Source organism: Dermacentor andersoni, chromosome 10, assembly GCF_023375885.2.
Source record: "Dermacentor andersoni chromosome 10, qqDerAnde1_hic_scaffold, whole genome shotgun sequence".
Classification (NCBI taxonomy): domain Eukaryota; kingdom Metazoa; phylum Arthropoda; class Arachnida; order Ixodida; family Ixodidae; genus Dermacentor; species Dermacentor andersoni.
The window spans coordinates 95,925,612-95,946,408 of record NC_092823.1 but is presented as its reverse complement, the minus strand read 5'-3'; the positions used below and the strand labels follow the sequence as shown (position 1 = coordinate 95,946,408).

At 41.0% G+C, this 20,797-nt stretch overlaps 1 protein-coding gene and 1 long non-coding RNA gene across 2 annotated transcripts in view; both read right to left on the bottom strand.

Annotated features, from left to right (window-relative positions):
- LOC129380727 (uncharacterized) overlaps nt 1-20,797 on the bottom strand; it is a 96,299-nt gene that overhangs the window by 66,928 nt on the left and 8,574 nt on the right. The gene's annotated exons all lie outside the window — the stretch shown is intronic.
- Nucleotides 513-19,303, bottom strand: LOC129380726 (uncharacterized). Its single transcript, XM_055062562.1, has 6 exons — nt 19,199-19,303; nt 15,702-15,829; nt 11,456-11,514; nt 7,500-7,605; nt 989-1,051; nt 513-654 (listed from the first exon to the last, which is right to left on the bottom strand). The coding sequence occupies exons 1-6, from the start codon at nt 19,280-19,282 to the stop codon at nt 534-536; spliced, it is 561 nt and encodes a 186-aa protein (XP_054918537.1). The 5' UTR covers nt 19,283-19,303; the 3' UTR covers nt 513-533.

Sequence of the window (20,797 nt, the reverse complement as noted above, 5' to 3'; positions counted from 1 at the left end):
GCACGGAACATTATCTACCGCAAAAAACGATAAATCAAGATTACAGTGTCACTGCTCCTTTAAGTCAGCCAGGATTTTGGTGTTGTAAGGCTTCTGTGGAAAAAAGACGCACTAGAATTTTAGGACGATCAATTGCATGACCGCTTAGATACCGGAATTTTTTTTTATTTCTCATGTTATGAAGTGCGATGAGCAGGGGGAAGGGCAGTGCTACCAAGAGTCACATAATAAACATTTTGATTGGGGACACAGCTTGGTGTTATTGGATAGTGGGCTGGTTGTGGCATCTTTGATTGGCCTTATTACAGCACCTTCTCAATGCTGCTATATGTAAAATTAGTATTGTTATTTGCCGATAACGCACACAGCACTTCGTTTTTTACGCATAACCATATAGGACACTGGTAAAATTTTTTATTTTTACGTAAGGTTTCATTCCATTCTTAATGTAAAAAAAACTGCAAAAAATTTGTCAATGTGCAATAGAATAGGAATTGGCACAAAGATTTGCATTTATTTAAAGCATCGTACTTTTATTTTGGCCCGGCCTTTTTTATTGTTGCTTCACTTTTTCTACCTTTTCCTTTCTTTCCTTTTCCTTTTCCTTTGTTTCCTTGTCCTTTTCTTCTTCGCCTCTTTCCTTGTTTGCAGTTCCTGTAACGGACCGAACCGACAATTTATTTGCAGAAGCCGGGAGAGCTTGCCTTAAGCTACCCTTGTTCTGGCTGAATCGCTCAGCTCACGGAAGGGCTACTATTACACTCATATGCTCGCATTTGTGTAACAGACATACGATTTTGTTATACGATACATTCTCCTCTATGCGTAGCTTTGTGTAGATGCGTAAGTTGTCTGAAACACTCAGTAAAACAGACTGTACTAAAATAATGATTCATTCGTTCCCTTCTACCAGAAAAACGGCAGTGAGAGGCAAATATAGCACGCCGCTCATCTCTGCTTCCTTGATAACAGAGAAAGAAATACGTACGCGAATGTAGCGTTCATAGTTTTTAAGTCTTGAAGAGTAAAATAGACCTTGTGCACACCAAACCTGCAGCAAAGGAGAAAAAGTCATTTTTAGATATTGAAACAAGCACGATAGTACTGGCGACATAAGTACGGTACTATACATATATAATATATATAGATAAGTTCTTTTTTTACGACTGGGCACATTCTACAGAACAAAACGTTTAATAATAGCGAAACTTATGAATCGTGCCAAATATGAAAATTTTAGAAACAAGGTAATCCAAGTGACGAACGTTTCGTCATTAAAAAAATAACTCAAATATAAAATTTGCACTGAGTACACTGGGTGAGAAAAATAGCCATGTCTACATTTGTTTGGCATAATGAATAAATATATAATGCACTTCTGGGCGCACAGATGATTCGGGAGCTAGTACGTTAGTAACAGCGCATTTGATATATCAATAAAACAAGTGAACAGCCCATCATAAGATGCACGTTCAATCAACGGTGTGTTCCTTAAAGGAAGGAACTGTAAAGTTACACAAACGCATACTGTTAGGAGATGCTAACGTGGTGAAACCGGTAAAAAATATATTGAAGGAAGAACTTTTTATATAGGCTACCTAAGATTTAGTCATTCATAATAAAATTATTTAGCAGATGTCCTATGTTGGCGAACAGCAACAATAGCTGTAATCCCTCTTTGTAGCTGTATCCTTCGAAATGATCCTTACTTCCATCAGCACTCTCTTTCGTGGCTCCGGTATCCGAAAGAAGTAAATATCGCGCAATTTACAAATGTGAATCCTTGAAGCGCATACAAATCGAATGGCGGAGACCGTTAGATTTGTGCTTAGATTTTAAAAATCTGCTCTGCGCCATTAACAACCATCGCTTTTGTAGGCAACATTGTTATCGTAGGCATTTTACTCCACGTAAAGAAGAACATGACAAACGTTCACACAAAGTTCAAATCACAATGACGATATTGTCATATATATCAGAGGCAAAAAGTCGCTGTACCCTTTTTACCTGCAGCTGAAAAAGTGGAGGGGCCAAATTATGTACGAGATGCTGCAACTCTTTAGGTTATTCAAATGTTTGCACCGTATTTGTTGATGCTAGAGAATGCTGTAACTGGTTTCTGCAGGTATATATAGTTACCATTGTGCTGTTCTCGTGTGCCTTGACAACATGCCACCCAACACAATGCGCCAAATAGTCCTATGCTATTAAACATGCGAATGCCTTCATTGAAATGGCAAGATTCCAAATGAAGTCCAATCTGCTCCTCGTCGACGAGTTCCGCTGCAACATGCGCAATGACGGAGTAACGTTTAAGTGTTTAGGGACGGCGTTATATAATTGAGGAGCCATGTGTAGCGCTCGGTTTAAACTGCGCACATATTGTAGGTGTTCTATTCCTGTGTTCATGAACCGCGGCCAAGAATTTCTGTACAGCCGAAGCATCTTCCTGTCAATTCGATCGATTTGGGTTGGGACCGAGACGTTAATAAATAAATTTAACATATTCTCCAATTATATGTAATGTGTGCATGAAAACTACATTGCTTGGACATGCTAAAAACTTCATAGGGTTTTGAACCATGTTTTTGCGAAGTCCAGAAATCCGCTTGAAGTTTAAAACGCTCTTGCAGAAGTAGTTTGCCGTGAAAACTGCTTCAGTGCGTTCAGGAGAAGCGGAGTTATTGGCAATAAGATGGCGCAGCACAAGTCTTCAATACCTTGCAGGGCGAAGACAACGGTGGAACATGGCATGCCAATGACTCTTCCTACAGAACGTCACCGTGGCGCACTTTTCAAATTTAATTTGGCATGTTCATGCGGACGCCACTGTTTCCCATCTTGACACCTACGACGCCCCGAACGCGGTTGTCCTCAGCAAGCCGCAGTTCGCCCAGCCAGCGCACTAGTCGCCGCACCCCACGTCAGCGGCGTTATCCACGCAGCGCAGCAGACCGCAGCTACATGCAACTTTAGCGCGTATGCATAGCGTTTTTCTTTGTGCACAACAGGGCTTGAGTGCATATTCGCGTTCATAAGCTCCAGTCTGGCCATGCGACGTTGTTTGGGCCGACTTCGTACTGCACCAGCTTAACCGACGGATAGTTGCCACATCCAGCTTGCACATTTTTGAAGCGCTTTCAACAGCTCAATAGGAGACGGAGCCTGTTAAGGCGCCTAGTCAGGAGGGACCGGGAGTGAGCGTGCACAGGCGATCATGCGTGTCGTCTGGCCTCAAGTTTTACGTGGTTCCTGGCTAGTTCATTGTGAAAAAAGAGTTATCTAAATTAACGAGACTCGATGGCTAGGACAACAATAAGCAGTATGGCCAAACGTTAGTTCCTACGTGGGCGGCACCTGCCGAGCGTAAGCAGGCGCCAGCTCGCGTCTTTCGGAACTATGTAAGTTTTATCCAAATTAAAAACAGATTTTTGCTTACTTCAGCCAGTTTAACTATGTCAACAAACGTACGGACTAACAAAAGCAAGAATCGTAGTTATTCAAACTCCCTTCTTGATTGATGTCAGCTATTGGCCAATAGCAGCCGCGTATTGGAATATACTATATGGCGAAATATAACGCCTGATAAAAAGTGAGGAATATGGTTCTGTTGAAAAGAGAGTGTTTTGGGAAAGTGGTGACTTTGTGCTCCTTTTGCGAGCTCCACGTGCTGCGCAAGACTGGTAAGTTTGGCTCAGATGTTCGCAGCGGAGCGTGCTGTTCGCGGATTGCGTTTTTGTCACCAAGCCTGAGTGGTAGTTTTGGAGCCCTTTAGAAAGCAAGTTTGCAATGTGCAACTTTAAGACAGAGAACGCGAAGGGCTTCTGGAAGAACAAGCTATCGGTGGCTGTGCGCCTATGCTCCATAGTTGTAGTGTAAATAGTAATGATGTTTTACTTGCAACCACTAAAGAAAAAGAATTTTTTTTAATTCAACCTAGGCCTATTTGTTTATTTAGTTATTTGTGAAATGCCTTACAAAGCCCCTATAAGGGGCATTGAGTAAGGGGGCATATGATCAAGTAAGCACATGCAATCTCGTGACAAAACACTAGCCACTGCACAGCCATAAAGATAGAGAAACATATTAATTACATACAGCTGTGTTTGAATACAATAAAAAGGAACTCGATAAGTTTAAAGCAAACGTATTACAGTGCACGGAAAAAGTAGGAAATATACAACGAAACAATCACTATGACAGCAATGGTTAACAAGGGTTAAGCGAGGTGATTGAGTGCCTGAAATTTTCAGAGTCAGCTTCGGCCGCTGTGTTATCGGAGAGGCTATTCCAGAGACGAATAGCACGTGCAATTCCAGACGAGTTAAATCCTTCCACTTCACCATAGATACACGTGAAGTTAATATGATCGTGTAGTCTGTGCGACGTGTGCGATGACGTTTCAAGTTGTATGGAGCGTTTGTAAGTGCGGTGGGCCTACTTATGAAATAATGAGAAGAGGCCTACGTCGCGACGATTACTCAGCAGCTGAAGTGAAAGCTGAACCTTTACTTTGGTTACGCTGAGATGACCAATATAAAGAAAACACTCTGTGGGTAAACCAAATTATTTATTTTTGTACATTGTCACTGTCATGAGCCTATTTTAAATTCACTGCAGAACAAAAGCATCTCCCTGCAATTTCCAATTACCCCTATCCTGCGGTAAATGACTCCAATTTGCACCTCCAGATTACTTAATTTCATCACCCGACCTAGTTTTCCGCCGTCCTCGACTGCGTTTCTCTTCACTTGGCGCCCATTCTGTAACCCTAATGGTGCTCCGGTTACCTAACGTGCTTATTACATGACCTCCCAGCTCCATTTCTTTCCATTCATGTCAATAAGAATATTGCCTATCCCTGTTTCTCCCTTATTCACAGTGCTCTCTTCCTGTCTATTAACGTTACGCCTATCATTCTTCGTTCAATCGCCCTTTGTGCGTTTCTTATCTTGTTTTCGAGCTTCTATATCAGTATCCAAGTTTCTGCCCCATATGTAAGCATCGGTAGAATGCACTGGTTGTAATCCTTTCTCTTTACTGATATTGTTAAGCTTCAAGTCAGGATCTCATATAGTTTGCCGTATGCTCTCACACCCATTTTTATTCTGTAAATTAACTTCGCATATCAGGGTCCCTTGTGTGTTTTTGAACTAGGTATCCCTTCGCAGACTGTAGAGGCTGACTGTCTGTCCTGATCTCTTGTTCCCTTGCCATCATTATCTTGTTTTCCTGCATATTGATATTGAACCCCACTCTTACACTCTCTGGGTTAAGGTCCTCAATGATTTGCTGTAACCCGTCCCTAGTGTTGCTGAACACTACAATGTCGTCTGCAAAACTAAGGTTACTGAGATATACGCCATTTATCCTTACTCCTAAGCTGTCCCACTTTATTACCTTGAATACATCTCCAAAGAATGCAGTGAATAACATTGGAGATATCTCCTTGTCTGACCCCTTTACAGGTATGTTCCTACTTTTCTTGTGGAGAATTAAGGTAGCTGCGGAATCTTTGTACATATTTTCCAAGATATTTACGTAAGCCTCATGTACTCCTTCATGACGTAACTGCTCTGTGAGGAAAGCCATATAGAGAGACTGGTTGTGATCTGCAGATGTCTCAATTAGCTGATTTTGTGATATTGTGATTCTGATGTACCTCATTACATAATTTTGTACAATTGATGTGATCCATCGCACAGTATCCCTTTCTTAACCCAGACTTCTTCCCTTGCTTGATGGTATTCAAGTGTTGCCCTTACTATATTGGAAGTGATCTTAGTGAATATTTTTATACAATATTCAAAGTAAGCTAATGAGCCTATAATGTTTCACTTCTTTAACGTCTATCTATGTCTGGATTAGAATACTGTTGGCATTCTTCCAGTTCTCTGGGACCCTTGAAGTCCTGAGACATTTCGTATAGAGCACCGCAAGCTTTTAAAGCATAATATTTCCTCTATCTTTGATTAAATCGACTGTGATTCCTTGTTCTCCTGCCGCTTTTCCTCCTTTCATGTGTTTTAGGCCCTTCAGAATTCCTCGCAAGTAATAGAAAGCGTCTCTGCAACCTGTTCATTACTGCTTCCAATGGAAGTATCCTGGCTGCTCTGGGCATTGTACAGGTCAGTGTAGAATTGTTCCGCTGCTTTTACTATATATTCGAAATTGCTGATGATATTACCCTGCTTATTTTCAGGCCGTACATCTTGGCTTGTCCTATGCCAACTTTTTTTCTCAGTAATTTTATGCAGCATTCATATTTTACTGCTTCCTCAGTCTTTCTGACTTTACAATTTCGAATATCCTTTATTTTCTCCTTGTTGAGCAGTTCTGACTATTCCGAGAATTCTATCTGATCTTTTGAGTTGGACAGGTTTATTCCTTCTCTTTTCTTTTTAGGCCATTCGTTGCTTGAGAGAGCTTACCTACTGGTTGCCTTAGTGTGTTAGCTCGCAGTTCAGATGTTTCTTTTCAAACCAACCTGGTTACGGTTTCATTCATTACCTATATGTCATCTTCATCTCGCTGTTCTAAGACTGCTTATTGGTTTGCAAGTACCAGCTTGAATTGGTCTGCTTTTACCCCTACTGCGTCTAGGTTGGCCTATTACTTCTTGACCACATTTACTCTTTCTGTTTTCAAATTGAGGTGAATCCTAGACATAACTTACCTATGATCACTGCACTATTGACTACCTGACACTTACTTCTACATCATGTACTCTGCTGGGATCGGCAGAAAGCATGAAATCAATGTCATTCCTTGTTTCGCCAATAGGGCTTTTCGAGGCCCACTTTTTGTTGCTACGCTGTCTGAAAAAGGTGTTCATTATTGGCAGTTTATTCCTTTTCACGAATTTTACCTACATGTATCTCTAGGGTTTCTAGAATCGACGCTGTAGTTGCCCATTGGTTGTTCACCAGCCTGCTTTTTCCCCACTTTTCCATTGAAGTCGCCCATTAATACGGTGTACTAAGTTTGCACTTTTCTCACGGCTAATTCCACATCTTCATAAAACTGATCTAATTCATCATCATTATCATGACTATGTATGGTTTGTCAAATATACTTGAACTAATAAAAAAATAAGATCTTATGATTTTGGACTATTTCTGCTAGCTCATTGCCAGGCTATTGAATATACCTCTTTATTTAACCAATTTTTTTTTCTGTGTATTGTGGGCATTACATATTAGTACTGCCAATGCAAACAAAGCTATATATTGAAGCTATAGAATATTCCTCAGGCGCTGTTAACATTCCATTCATTACCCCTATTTGTAATAAGAGCTTAATAAAACAATAAATCCAGGATCAGTGATACAAGATGAGAATTCGTAGAAACGAATTCGCTCAATAAACACTGTCGTTCCTTGTGGAATTGGCGTGATCCTACGCTGAAAGAAGAGGTCGTTTGTTTACCTTCTTTCCTAACGTGTGTAGCAAATTACATTATGCAGTTACACGTAGATCAGGAGAGATTCATGACTCACGTGCCCGCCGTTCCTCTCACCATGCTGCGTGGATTATACTGTCCTTGAAACTCCACAAATATCACCGCGCTTGGTCCTCTGCAAAATGTCCCGTTTGTGCAGACGTCTGAAATTTGCCAGGTATTGTAAGATTATTAAAGCGAAACTTTCTTGCCGTATTTCAGGCAGTTTTCGTGCGTACCTGGCATTTGGCGCGAATCGCGTTTAACGACACGCCACCAAACTAGGAACATTAAATCGAAAAAGTAGTTTGCAAGCTTACCATTTCAAGCATAGTTTCATACAATAATTACTAGAGAGAACTGTGGTGCGAGGATCTACGAAGCTGCAAGGACGGTGACTCAGCCAGCATGCGATTAGCGGTTAATACATGAATTTGCCTAAGTTTCACCGGTTCAACGTAAACAGCTCTGAGACCTTGCAAACTAATTTCTCAGAGAGTACGATGTTTCAAATTATTGAATAAATATTATTAAAAGTTTACGATGGCACGATTTCAACACACAATTTCTAGCACGCAAGGCTGATATTGAGACCACTGCACCACGGACGTTTTTTTTTTTATTTTCTGCCACGGTATTTATTACGAATATAAAACGTACTTGGGTAGGATATTTAAATAAGAGCCAAAAGAGTCATAGCCGCGTCTACAAGCACAACTCAAACACATCACAATACAGTTATTGCAATGAACTGTTCTCTGCAAGGAAGGCAAAAGGTTACACTGCATGAACAACGGAAAGTCGCCTCGTTAGAAGTCTGTGGTTATAGAAGTCTTTCAGTTATGAAAAACCGTTTCCAAAGCTATTGTCAAACAGACTACAATTTTCAATGTCCATGCTTATTGCTTCTCACAAGACGTGTGGTCTGAAAGGCCGCTCAATACAAAGAAACATGCGCATCGCCCCTAGAGTAGTGGAACACTGCCCCAGTTCTCGTCACCAATCACCAATGCTCCAAGTAGACTCTGCTAAGGTGATGGATAGGGTCCGTCATTCTTTTCTGTTCCATCTTGTCGAGCATGCTAACGTGGGCTTCATTATATTTGACGGTGCGAAACTGTGCTACAACCATTGTTAAACTCGCTTGATTGTTAACTGTCACCTGTAGAAGACTATGAAGCAAAGATATCCCTCACCGCCATTACTTTCTGCCGGTAGAACCTCTATGCTTAAACGTAAATCACTCTAGTAATATTCATTCTTTCGGTGTTTCTGGAACAGAGGTAAAAGTGGTGGCATATGCAGAAGACCTCGATTTCTTTTGCACGGCCAAGTGGAAGTCACATTACGTCACGGAGAAATGCGTCGACAAGCGGCGCACACCCTCCGTTTCTCGCAAGAAATCCAGCGAGTGACGACGCTTGACATGTTTGTATCGGCATTTTACTCGGGAAGCCGACGTACCAAATTCTGCAAGCCTACAACAGGACGCCATGGAAACCACCGAAAATTTAAACAAATAATATATTTGACGTTCCACATATATGTAACGGGTGTTTTCAAATTTTCAAAATTTGTTCTAAATTGCCTGTGGAAGATACTACAGTTCTAGTCCGTGACCTGGTCTACCCTATAGGTGAAAATTACTTGCGCAAGAAATCGAAATGCGTAATTGACTAATAAATAGAAATTGACCTATTAGGTTTTTTAGCGAATTCCCTTACGCTGGTACTGCAATATACAAATTCTAGCCGGTGTGCTCTCAAGATAGATTCACGGGCAACGAATTCTGGGGTTGACACTGGTTTCGAGATATTCATTCCCAAAATTGCGGAGAAATCCATTAGCACTCAGAGTTACTTTACTTTCCTGCTTCAGCTCACAAAAGGACGTTTTCTCCAGAACATAAGTGGAACGACAGTGCATCTTGACCGACAGTGTGACGTCGCATATCTCGTAAATGGTGTCATCCACCCGATTCTTTTCAAGTAGTAGTGCCTCGCAGTCTCACCCGCTAGAATTTCTAAATTGCCATACCTGCCTTAACCTAAAGGGTTCAAACAATTATTCAGTGAATTTCTTTTAATTGGCCGATTCTGCTGATTTGCTGATTCATAGGCGCATTCGTCTACCCAAGGTACTTTTTATAGATATTTTTACAAGAATGTGTATAACAATTTAGCACGATGGCGGCATAACGGCCTGAAATTAAATGGATATAGATTATATGGACTCTGCAAGCGAACGCAAAGGCCGGACTACTTCGGCTGCCTCCCTATGGGCCGAATTCTCTCTGGCCATTTGCTTGAGAACCACGCGCTCCTTCTTGATGCAGGGACAGTCCTTCGACGAGGCCGCGTGAGGGCCGCTACAGTCGGCCCACTTCAGAACCGTGGCACCGCAGGTGTCTTCTGCATGAGGTTCAGCTCCACGGCGAGACAGAAGCAAGTTCGTACACACGCCCTTGACGTGTCCTAGCCTGAAACACTGATGGCATTGAAGCGGCTTCTGGATGAATGGACGGATCGGATGTCGTAAACGTGCGAATTTCACGCGGGATGGTATACAATGCCTCTTGCAAATTACTTTTACGCAGCGCACATTCCCAAGGCGGCGCACTTGCGTAGTGATCGTGCCCTCGTTTGCCGGCTTGTTGAGGCTAGCTAGGTCATCATTGAGAATGGCAATGTCAATGTCGTAAATGATCGGCATAAAGGGGCGCATTTTGATTCCGGCTAGCTCCGTGAAACGAACACGCGTTGTACACGTCTATGACGAGTATATTCTTACGTGGATTTATTCTGATGTCTTTCATTTGATCCCGCACCGCACATTCCAGAAAAATCGATAGGGCTTGCCTGTTCAGCATTCGTAGGTTGCTTGAGGGTTCTTCCGGCATAAAGATGACGTGTGGCCAGCGCGCAGGCCTTGACTTCATAGTCGTTGTACTCGCAGGAGTTGACGGTGCTGTGCTGATCTTTCTCTTCGCCCTCTTACTCCGGACGGGTATGAAGCTGTCGTCGGATGAGTCGCCTTCCGGCATAGAGTACAGCTCAGTGTCTTTGTTGTCACTGGGGGAGCCAACTCGCTTCTTTGCGGTTGACGGCCGTGCCGACTTCTGGCCAGGCGGGCCTCTGGCATGCTCCACGTCTATGACCGCAAGACGGGGACGCGAGGCACCTCCACAGGCGAAGATTTCACCAAAAATTCACAAAGCACAGAAGCAAGTGTTCTGCCAAGAAGACATTTCGTCGTCTTACTTGTGATGAGAAACCATCAAGTTTCCTATTGAGTGAGAAGACGAACTATGTCATTTGTAGCGGTGAAACGGCGCCTAAACTCTTATTCCCATTGGCTGCAGTGGCAGGTCACGCACGCGCCTCGACGTACGTTAGTGCGCCAGGTACTGCGTGAGGGGAGAGGGCATCACCGCAATGCCACGCGCCACGTCACCCTCACTCTCTTTGTTGGCAAAAGCGCTCCTCGACGGAGCAAAGCCAACGTCTGATGCGTTGTCAGAGCAGACGAAAGTGAACACTTGCTCTTACGCTTGAGAGCGAGGAACTGCGTGAGGCTATTGGTGAAACAAAAACGTCTAAATGTTCGCAACAGGTATTTTAAAGATTCCTGAAATTCGGATTACAAAACACTGAAGCAGGATAGATTGGATTGGATTGGAAAAACTTTAATAGAAGTCCTGCAGGACGCACGTCACCTTGCGAGAACACTGCTCAACTACTGGAAATGCAGTCTAGCAAAATTTGTGATCAATGATTGAGTGTTCTTCTTTCACTATGTTTTTTTTTACTAATGCGCGCTACGCAACTCATGTCCAGTTGCCAAGTTTAAAAGTTGGTACTGGTGCTTGCGATGGAATCTGACTAAAAAGCAATGCTCGCAGGACAGAGATATTATTAGAGTGGGTGTAATGTCTTCATGCCACCAACGTGCAAGCTGCGTTGAATGAAGAAGAGGTGTACACACACATGGCTTCATATTAGTAAATTTTCTTACCTGACAAAAGCTTACTATAGTTGTCCTCTTTCCCCTTGTCCTCTGAATATATAGAGTATCTGAAACATATGTAAAGCAGTTTTGCGTTCTACTGATCTCTATTCAGTTTTCAAGAAAGACCCGCCGTGGTTGCTCAGTGGCTAAGGTGTTAGTCTGCTGAGCACAAGGTCGAGGGATCGAATCCCGGCCACGGCGGCGGTATTTAGATGGGGGCGAAAACAACCGTGTACTTAGATTTAGGTGCACATTAAAGAACCCCAGGTGGTCGAAATTTCCGGAGTCCTTCACTACGGCGTACCGCATAATCAGAAAGTGGTTTTGGCACGTAAAACTTCATAATTAATCTTTTTTGTGTTTTCAAGATAGAAAAAAAATTCTTAGTATTGCTGTGCCAGATAATGTGTGAAAGTTTTAATTTCGTCCCAATGACTAATTTTGTGTGCAGGCCCTCCTTACTTTTAATGACCACGGTGATCTTTCGTATATACCAGATATTTGCATATTGCTTGACTGCGTATTAACACTGCTTTCAGGGTTATACCTCCCTAAGCTATTGGTCTTGACCTTGTTCAGTGTTATGCTTTAAAAGCATGTGCAACTGCTGTTTCCAGGTATTTGGTGGTAACAATTACAAACTCCTTATCGTCATCTCTGTTACGATTACAATGATACATAGCCGGCGTAGTTGCTAAACGCAAACGCGGCCCTGAATGTCATTTTTCTAACTGCAGGACATCTCTCTGTAAGTAGGAAATATTCAAAAACTACTGAACACATTTTTTATTCGTGCGTATATCATCACTCGGCAGAATTTAACTTCGTTTCCATTACCCGCATGGGTTCCGAAGAGCCCTTTCTTGCACACACAGTTAGAATTTTCCCGTGATGTCATATTGAATGTCAATTTGAAATTAAACTGCACCAAATGTGACTAAATCCGCGTCAGATGGAAACGCAGTGTCTTAAAATATATGTGCTGCCTAAATAATGAAAACATTGGTATTGCTGAAAAATTTAAGCATTTAGGTGCAGCCTTCTCATCATATCTCACCTGAAATAAGCATGTTGCAACAATAACCATAAAATCCAGCCTTAACGAGTGGCCTCAGGAAGTAAAAACAGTGCTTCATACAACCAACGTATGACCCATCCTACAATGCGCTGTCAACATGTGGGGTCTTACACTAACACTATAGCTCAAAAGTTAGAAGCGGTTCAAAGCTGCAGCGCACGTTCTGCAAGTAATTCATTTTTCCGTAAGGTTTCTGTTATCGCCCTAAAAAATGTTTCCCGGGATTCCGTTGAAACCCGTCACCGCTTTTTCTGACTTTCTCTTCTGAACAAGTGACCCCGTGAGAGCGCTGACAATGATCGCCAGAAGTACTTGAAGCCTCCCGCAAACTATTCTCAAAGAAGGAATAAGGTTAAAAGTTTGAGACATTAGGCGGCGCATCACAATGTTGCAGTCCTTTCTTCCGCATGCAATATACAATTGGGACCAGATACCTATTACTGCTGTTACCGCAACCAGTACTCGCTTGTCACCTTACTAGCGCCAACTTTGTGTGAAACGTAGTCACGATACATAAGTGCTAACCTACCCCCATTCCCTTGTTATATTGTGTCGTTTTGCTTTCTATGGCACGTGTCGTGTGACTATTGGTGACGCTGATGTTCCATATTGGTCTTGTTTTTGGCAGTTTTATTTCGTATTATTTTTTGAATAACTTCGTAGACACCCCCGCTTTAAGAATGCCACTTGTTGCGCATGTAGTGATTCCAATTAAAAAGAAAGAGTGACGTGAGTTGCAAGGGGGAAAATTATACTTAAAGTAGCAATTGGTACACATCAAGCGGTAAAGAACCAGAACATTCTTATTAGTCTGTGTATTTTTAGACATTGTCAACCTGTAATAGGTTCACGCGTGAACAAAGACACAATGTGTGCGAAAAATTGCGATGAAATAAGCTACTGATTAAGTAAACAGACAAATAATATTCCCTCCTTCAAGGTACCTGCAATCGTAGTCATTGATAATATGGGAACCTAGCTCTACGTTATTAATTGATTATGCACACCTTGACAGCCATTTTGGTCGCGTACAATATAAACATAGCCATAATTTAAGTACACTCTGCAAGGACTCCCCAACAACCCTCTCACAAGAGTGGCTGTGCTGAGAAAATATTTGTTAAGGCAAGCAACGACAATTTTCTACTCTTCATGAGATGATCATATGTTGGCCATTTAAATATACTAGCACTTATGTAGTCTTATGCTCTTCGCTCTTTGCAGCCCTACTAAGCAACAGGTTCCTTGCTCAAGATGTTTAAACGGAAATTTGGCATGAGAGAAGGAGGCGCCCAATGATGTACTCATTCGTCTGATACACATTATTGAATGCATGCTTCTTTGCTGCCGAAGTCGCTCCTTTAAACGACTGGCACGGGTGCAACAAGCCAGATTTCTCGTTCTTTTCCCGTAGTAGATATATCTTTCTTTCAGACACTGTGTTAGCCTACACTGCCTTTGGGACCGGCCCACATTTCTTGTCCGACAGATTGAGACATTATAGAAATGACTATATTTGAACCACGCATAAACATTTTATGCTATCAACTAACTTCGAAAATTCTAAACATAAGGTTGTGTCTACTTATGCCTTCATAATATTTGGTACCTCCCACATGTATCTATTTTGGTAAGTGCCTTGCCGCTGGTGCTAGCTGCCTTGGTGCCTCGTGGACAAGCTCCTCCCCACAGCGATATTTTTCACGAGTCGCCAGATGGTGAATTCTGTTTCATAACAGGTTGCCGTTTCAGTCATTCGCATGTAGCACTCTCATAAATTTTGTACTCTGTAAACGATTATTATTACGCCAGCAATTATCAGGACACATCATGCGAATTTCCGCCGCTGCCGTGAAGTTTCCTATAAAGTCCACGCGTGATAAAATCCAGTCTCGCCCTGCAACGCTGTTTGCTGTGAATGCGTGAAAAAGTGTGATAGGGTAAGCCAAGAGGAATGGTTGCTTGACGGGAGCTGTCTCCTCACTCGCCTATGTTGTGCGTTAAATGTAACGGACCTGAGCGCTTTCAATCTTGGAGATATTCTGCGGCATGTACAAAGGCTACAACAGTCAAGATAACTTGAGCTTTCGTGTGCACTGTGTTTGAGACAGCGTTGTCTAAAGTCTTGAAGATTGTTTAAGCTAAAGGCAGCATGAAGCCAACGCCCAGCCGCTGCCGTTGGTCTTCATCATGTCATTCATAATATAGCGAGCGTCCGTAGACATTCATTTAGATTTCATTTAGACCAAGCACGTAATTTATTTACTTCGTGAATGATTACTTCAATTTATGCAGCCAATAAAATTACTAACCTTACGTCGTCCAGCTGTTTAAGGACTTGCTATCGCAGTCCATGCTTCGCTTGTTGGGTGAAACAGCAAATTTGGTTGTTTATTACAAGCGTTTCTGTAGCAATACTAACAATCCGGTAATATTTTGCTATTATTATTTATACAGAATTATCTTATACACAGTTGATGCATGTTGTTTCAATTTACTTAGTTCACCTCCACGAGATGACCACTGCATCTGCTGAAAATTTTGTTGCGCGCCATGTAACTGCGCTAGTCAAAATAGCTGAAGTGGCATGTTTCATTACTTCTTAACACAAACAGATCAGTTGGATGAAAACGAATTAGAAATGCAAAATCAAATCTCTGTTAGCGCATCCCATTCATTTTCCTTAATTTTATGCGCTGAATGGGAGCTAGCCCTATAGGGTTATTCGATACGACTACATAATTTACTTTGGTGTGCCTGAAAACTTGTACGTTACCAACGTAAAGTATTTCTTCCTTCTTAATTTATAGTATTAGACTCTGTGTTGGAGCTGCTCAAATAATAAAACCATCTGCTCTTATTCATTCGTTTAGGTCTGTCTGCCAAAACAATTGAGAGTACCTGTGTTTCGCATGGTCTCATTTCTTTCTGAAATAAGTCAAATACTTAAGCGAAATTTCAGTATGATAAATCATCTTCTTTGTTTATCTTGATTCTACTGAAGTACAAATGCTGAAAGCATACACGCTCTCGTTATTTGGCCAGTATATTGGAAGAAAAAGGATAGAGAGGTTTTTTTGGGCGTAGAAGTAAGCACAAGCTAACTGGTCTTAATTTTTATTTCTTTCTCACTAGCTGAGTGAATGATACCTCAGAAAGCTTTACAGTACTCACCCTGAAGCATGATATAAAATAGAATTATTGGACGCGCCTACAGTTTGTGCGTATCGTGTCATGTTCTTCAATGTTTCGGGCCCATTAATGGATTTATTGTTCTTGTAAAATACCAGCCAATCGTCCTTCTGAAAACAGTTCACATAAAATTGCAATTGAAGGCTTTAGAAAATTGGAAGGTCCTACTAAAAGGCCTTATAGTGCAAAGCATTCTCATCGCACTTTCGGTACATTGAATCTATCTATCTATCTATCTATCTATCTATCTATCTATCTATCTATCTATCTATCTATCTATCTATCTATCTATCTATCTATCTATCTATCTATCTATCTATCTATCTATCCTACTGCGTCCATAAAGTGCCCCAAGATGTCTACCAACCGCTTGGACCGCTAGGTAAGTGCTCATGGTTGTGATGATGGTATGCCCGTTCTTTGAATGGGATATTTCAGTTTACTCATCACGTGACATGTATCCATGCATAACCTGAGAATCGGGCTATTAGGTATGCCCTCATGATAGTAGTATTGTCGTGGTCATTTGTTGACACGACATACAGTGAATTATGCATGACATGACATGCATTACATAGCTTGAATTGCATAGCATGATGTGACATGCACGTCAAGTATGTTATGACGTGTATTAGATGACATATGACATGGTTTTAGGAGATTTGTGACATGGCACGTCATCCAGTTTGGTTAACAGGTATGCTCTCGAGGTCATGTTGCCGTCGTAGTTGTTCCGTTAACGAGATATACAGGGTGACTAGCCTTAAGTTTTGTAGAATTTTTGTAAATCGCCTATCGCGGATAGTATAATTCTTATCCTTGAGCTGGATTATTCGAAGAAGCGGAGATTACTCCGATGAGAGAATGAAAGACGCATTCATCTAATTAAAAAATTGCAATAATGAGATTCTCGATTGATTACTTCATGCCACATATTGCATGTTCCGTGTCGTCACCGGTGAGTTCCCATGACGTATTCACTTGAAATGAATATCCAAGATGGCGCCAGTTTGAAGATATTAGCAGTGCGGGACGATATACATGGGCCTTGCTGTAACTTTAGTGCTTCAATTCATTAAACAGCGTTTCGGAAAATTAGTAGGTGGAACAACAGTGCATATTTATATTGAGTTTAATTGAGCACACTCCCAAACTGGTATCATTCTGTTAATTCATTCAAAATGAATACTTTGCAAGCTTGCAGGCTGCAATCCATAATTTATCATATGGGCCATAAAGTAATTATTTAAGAAGATTATTATTAATTATTTTGTATTCTTGAATATGTGTATCGATCTATCGGGTAAGAAATATCCGCCACTCTAAATATTGGCTTTGTAAACTAGAAATACTTTACCTGCAACTGGCAGTTTTTAAAGATTGTGGAAATCTTAACTATCATGACGTAGTATCAGAAGACACAATTGACGTTTATGACACATCACTACATGCATGACATGAATGACACATCATGGCATGCATGGTGTGCATGCGTGATATAATGACACTTGGTAACGCCTTGCAGAGCCGCAAATGACGCTGCATAGCCGAGTATCTGCGAAATGCTTCACGTAGAAGTTATTGCACCGTGCCTTCAGTTTGCGTATATTTTTCATACTTGGTTATTACATTTTTTCTTGAAGTTCCCAAGAACTGCTTTACTCCTTAATATTGATGCACTTGTACTACGCAAAGAACATAACGAGTTATGTTTTGCAACAAGTTATAACGAGACATCTCTACCAATGGGAAAAAATCGTCATTGATCATTCATACAGTTGAGCAAAAATTTGCAAATATGGCAAATAAAAACAACACGCGATACTATATTTAGTTCACAGATATTAAATAAAGTTGTACAATAAAATAACAAAGAGTACAACAATGTAACACACTAATAAAGTCTATTAAAGTACAGCCCATACCATTGGAGGGTATGTTAGGAATATACTGACAAACTACAAAATCAGGTAACACGCAGCACAAACTTCGGTATGCAATGCTGAAGCGAGAAACTTTTAAACTTTTTGTCCATACCAATTATTCTAGGATAATTATTGCCAAATGACTTCGGTAATTGCCCCTTTCATTACGGATTTTGTGAGTTAACCAGATTTCTATTTTTGTAATGATCAACGTTTACGGTGAATTACGACGACAAAGCTGATGAAAGATATTCAGCTTCAGTTTCAGTTACAGTTTGTTATTCTTTATGTACAATGTATTGGTGAGATAGAATATACACACGAGTTGATATACAGACAATATAAAGTCGATAATACAGAGTCAATATACAGTCGTGAAAATGCATGTAATTTTCCTTGCCTTATAATAATATTTTATACATCTTTGGGTACGAAGGGAAATTTCGTTATGAAACTTATGAGAACTCGAGTGAACAGACCTTTTAACATTAAAATTACCAGTAAACGAACATAGGCACGTGAAAAAGTTTTCCTAATATCTATAGAACAATACGATTGCGGAGGAAAGGAATAGTTTTTGGTTGCGTTTGCCTTGGTAGAAGCATAGGTGTGAAAACAGTACTTGAAATTACGTCGGAGTACAAATGACAACTACGTGTGCATGGTACTTGTTCAACGTTACTTACAGAGCAAGGACTTTATATTTTATTATGAAATGATGTGAAAGAACTTATTAATATTTTCAATCGATATATCTTCCACCTTTGAACTATAGAGGCCTGTTACCCATTAACTGTTAAAGCGGTGTAGCCTTTATTCTGCCCGATATCCTGTGCCATCTACATGCGCCCACTTTAATCAAAAGCTTTTGTTACGTCGAAATTAATTGCAATCTTTAGTTGCATTTTAAAATACTTTCTTGCTGATTACGTGTCAATTGAATTCCTTCTAAGTGAACCCGCCGTGATTGTTAAGTGGTTAGGGCGAAGCGAAGCTAAGCAGGAGGTCACCTGATCAAACCCCGGCTTCGGGAACCGCATTTCAATGGATGCGAAATGCAGAAACGCCCGTATAGAGTGCTTCGAGCAGACGTCAGATAACCACAGAGGGTGAGAATTAATCTCGAGACTTCCCTTACGTGTGCCTAATATTGTATTGTATTGTAAAATTGTATTGTCGTCGTGGTGCGGAAAACCGCAGAATTCGTTTATTTGGGATGATGAAATCATTGTGCTTTTACGTAATACGAGTGGATGGAGCTGTTTGTTAAGGAGAAGCATCAGTTGATATTTTATTGTAGTATTTTTATTATTACTATTATGTAACAATAAAACAGCGCTCGTACCTTTATTTTTCCACAGAATGCAATTACACAGTTGACCACGCGTTTGTTGCAACAATTCTCGATCAGGGATGTTAAAAAGCTTTTTGCACTTGAAGATCGGCATTGTGTGTCCTCAACACAAAAATGAGTTTATAGTGTCCTAAAGCTAAAGACGATATATTACCTACGCTACTAAAATATGCGATACATTTGCTTTAAAACTGTCTTACCAGCATTGTACTGTTGACCTTGATTTTTATCATTACTGACTGGTTGTTAAAATGTTCTTGAGCCTGAAAAACAAGAAGATACATATTGAGCAAGAATTGACTGCGCCTAAAGTTCTAGCTTATCATTTTCGCTATTGTTAAATGATAACCTCGTTTACATATTATACCAGCAACAAAAACGCGTCCACGTGTCTTCATTTTCTTGTCGTATAGTGTTGCTCCCTATGGCTGACTTTCGATGATGCGCCTAAATATATTGAAGACTTAGTTTTCTGGTCTACAATTACACACTTCATCAGAGCTGCCAAAAGTTGTTATTAAAGTGTCACAAGTGCAATTTTAAGGAGCTTTCAATTGAACTTCTTCGAAATAAATCAAGCTCCACTGGTGCTCGATATTACATTAATTAACCATTGAGTTCTGCTTCCCCTGGGAAGAGAGAAGGTTCCCGAACAACCGCTGATTTCTTCAGAGCCATTCGAAGCATTGCTTTGTAGTTTGAGTAGTTCAATATATACCATTTAAAAACTCCAATTGCCCTCGTATAGCGCCGTGCGGTTGCAATAGTAAATGCAATGATGAAGAAGTGTGCTCTCAGGCCCGCTTTTCTTGGTGACATAAGGCCGTCCACCATACCACGCTGAGCGGTTATATTGTGCGGGATCAAGCCAAAGCTTCAGGGTTTGCATGTTGCATAATAGGTGGCACCTTATAGAGCATCCCATAGCAAAAATATTTTGTATATTCTCAGCAAATACGGAGACAATCGCCATGCAACTCAATATTGCTGTTCTGGTGCACCTTTGACTCAAGACCAATAAACAGTACAATCTATATTTGTTTCTGTATAAAAAGTATTCTCTTTCGTCTTGACAAGCTGACAGAAACATCACGTACTATAATACCTTCCTACACATAAATTTCACTGAAGAAAATTTTTAGTAGATAAGCTGCGCCTCTTAAGAGCTTGCTATTATTATTAACATGTCTCTTGCTTATCTGCGTTTTTATGTGTTACAGCTTTCGCGTCAAATAAGCGGTAATTGTCAATGCAAGCCTATATTACACCCTCTTTGCAGAAAACAAGCGTCTCGCAGAGGCTCCCAGCCAGAAACCAGTAAATTTACGAAATGCTCATCAACGCTGAGAACAATGGTGCCGGCGGTGGGGTAGTTGGAGGGCTTTATATTTGGTATAAAATCAATGAATGGCACCGGAATCGTTGTTGGTTTCCAAACACTGAAGCTAGGCATCACTGGTCGGTGCTTGGAGAGCGCCCGTTGTTGCTGGAAGTAGATCGCTCGTACCAGTAATTCCTGCGGTTTGCCACATTTGTTGCAGTATGATACTTGATGTGAGGTGTAGAGGTTACCAATATCGGTTGTAGGGGTTACCAAATCTGTAGAGGTTGCCAATATCGGTTGCATTTCGCAATTTCGTATAGCTGTGCATGAAATATTTCGTTATGTTTTGCATACTGGGATCAATGCCCAGTACTTTTTAGAAAGACTGCCATGCGGAAAACGTTCATTATTGCGTTAGCATTCTAAGCGCCGTTCATGGACATTCCTGGCGCTGTGCTTGTGTATCTAGCCCTTT

Coding starts and splice junctions, on each gene's coding strand:
- LOC129380726 (XM_055062562.1), bottom strand. CDS start 19,282: ATGTATCTTCTTGTTTTTCAGGCTCAAGAACATTTTAACAACCAGTCA. Junction 15,830..19,198: donor AGGTCAACAGTACAATGCTG/GTAAGACAGTTT, acceptor AACTGTTTTCAG/AAGGACGATTGGCTGGTATT. Junction 11,515..15,701: donor ATTTTATATCATGCTTCAGG/GTGAGTACTGTA, acceptor CATATGTTTCAG/ATACTCTATATATTCAGAGG.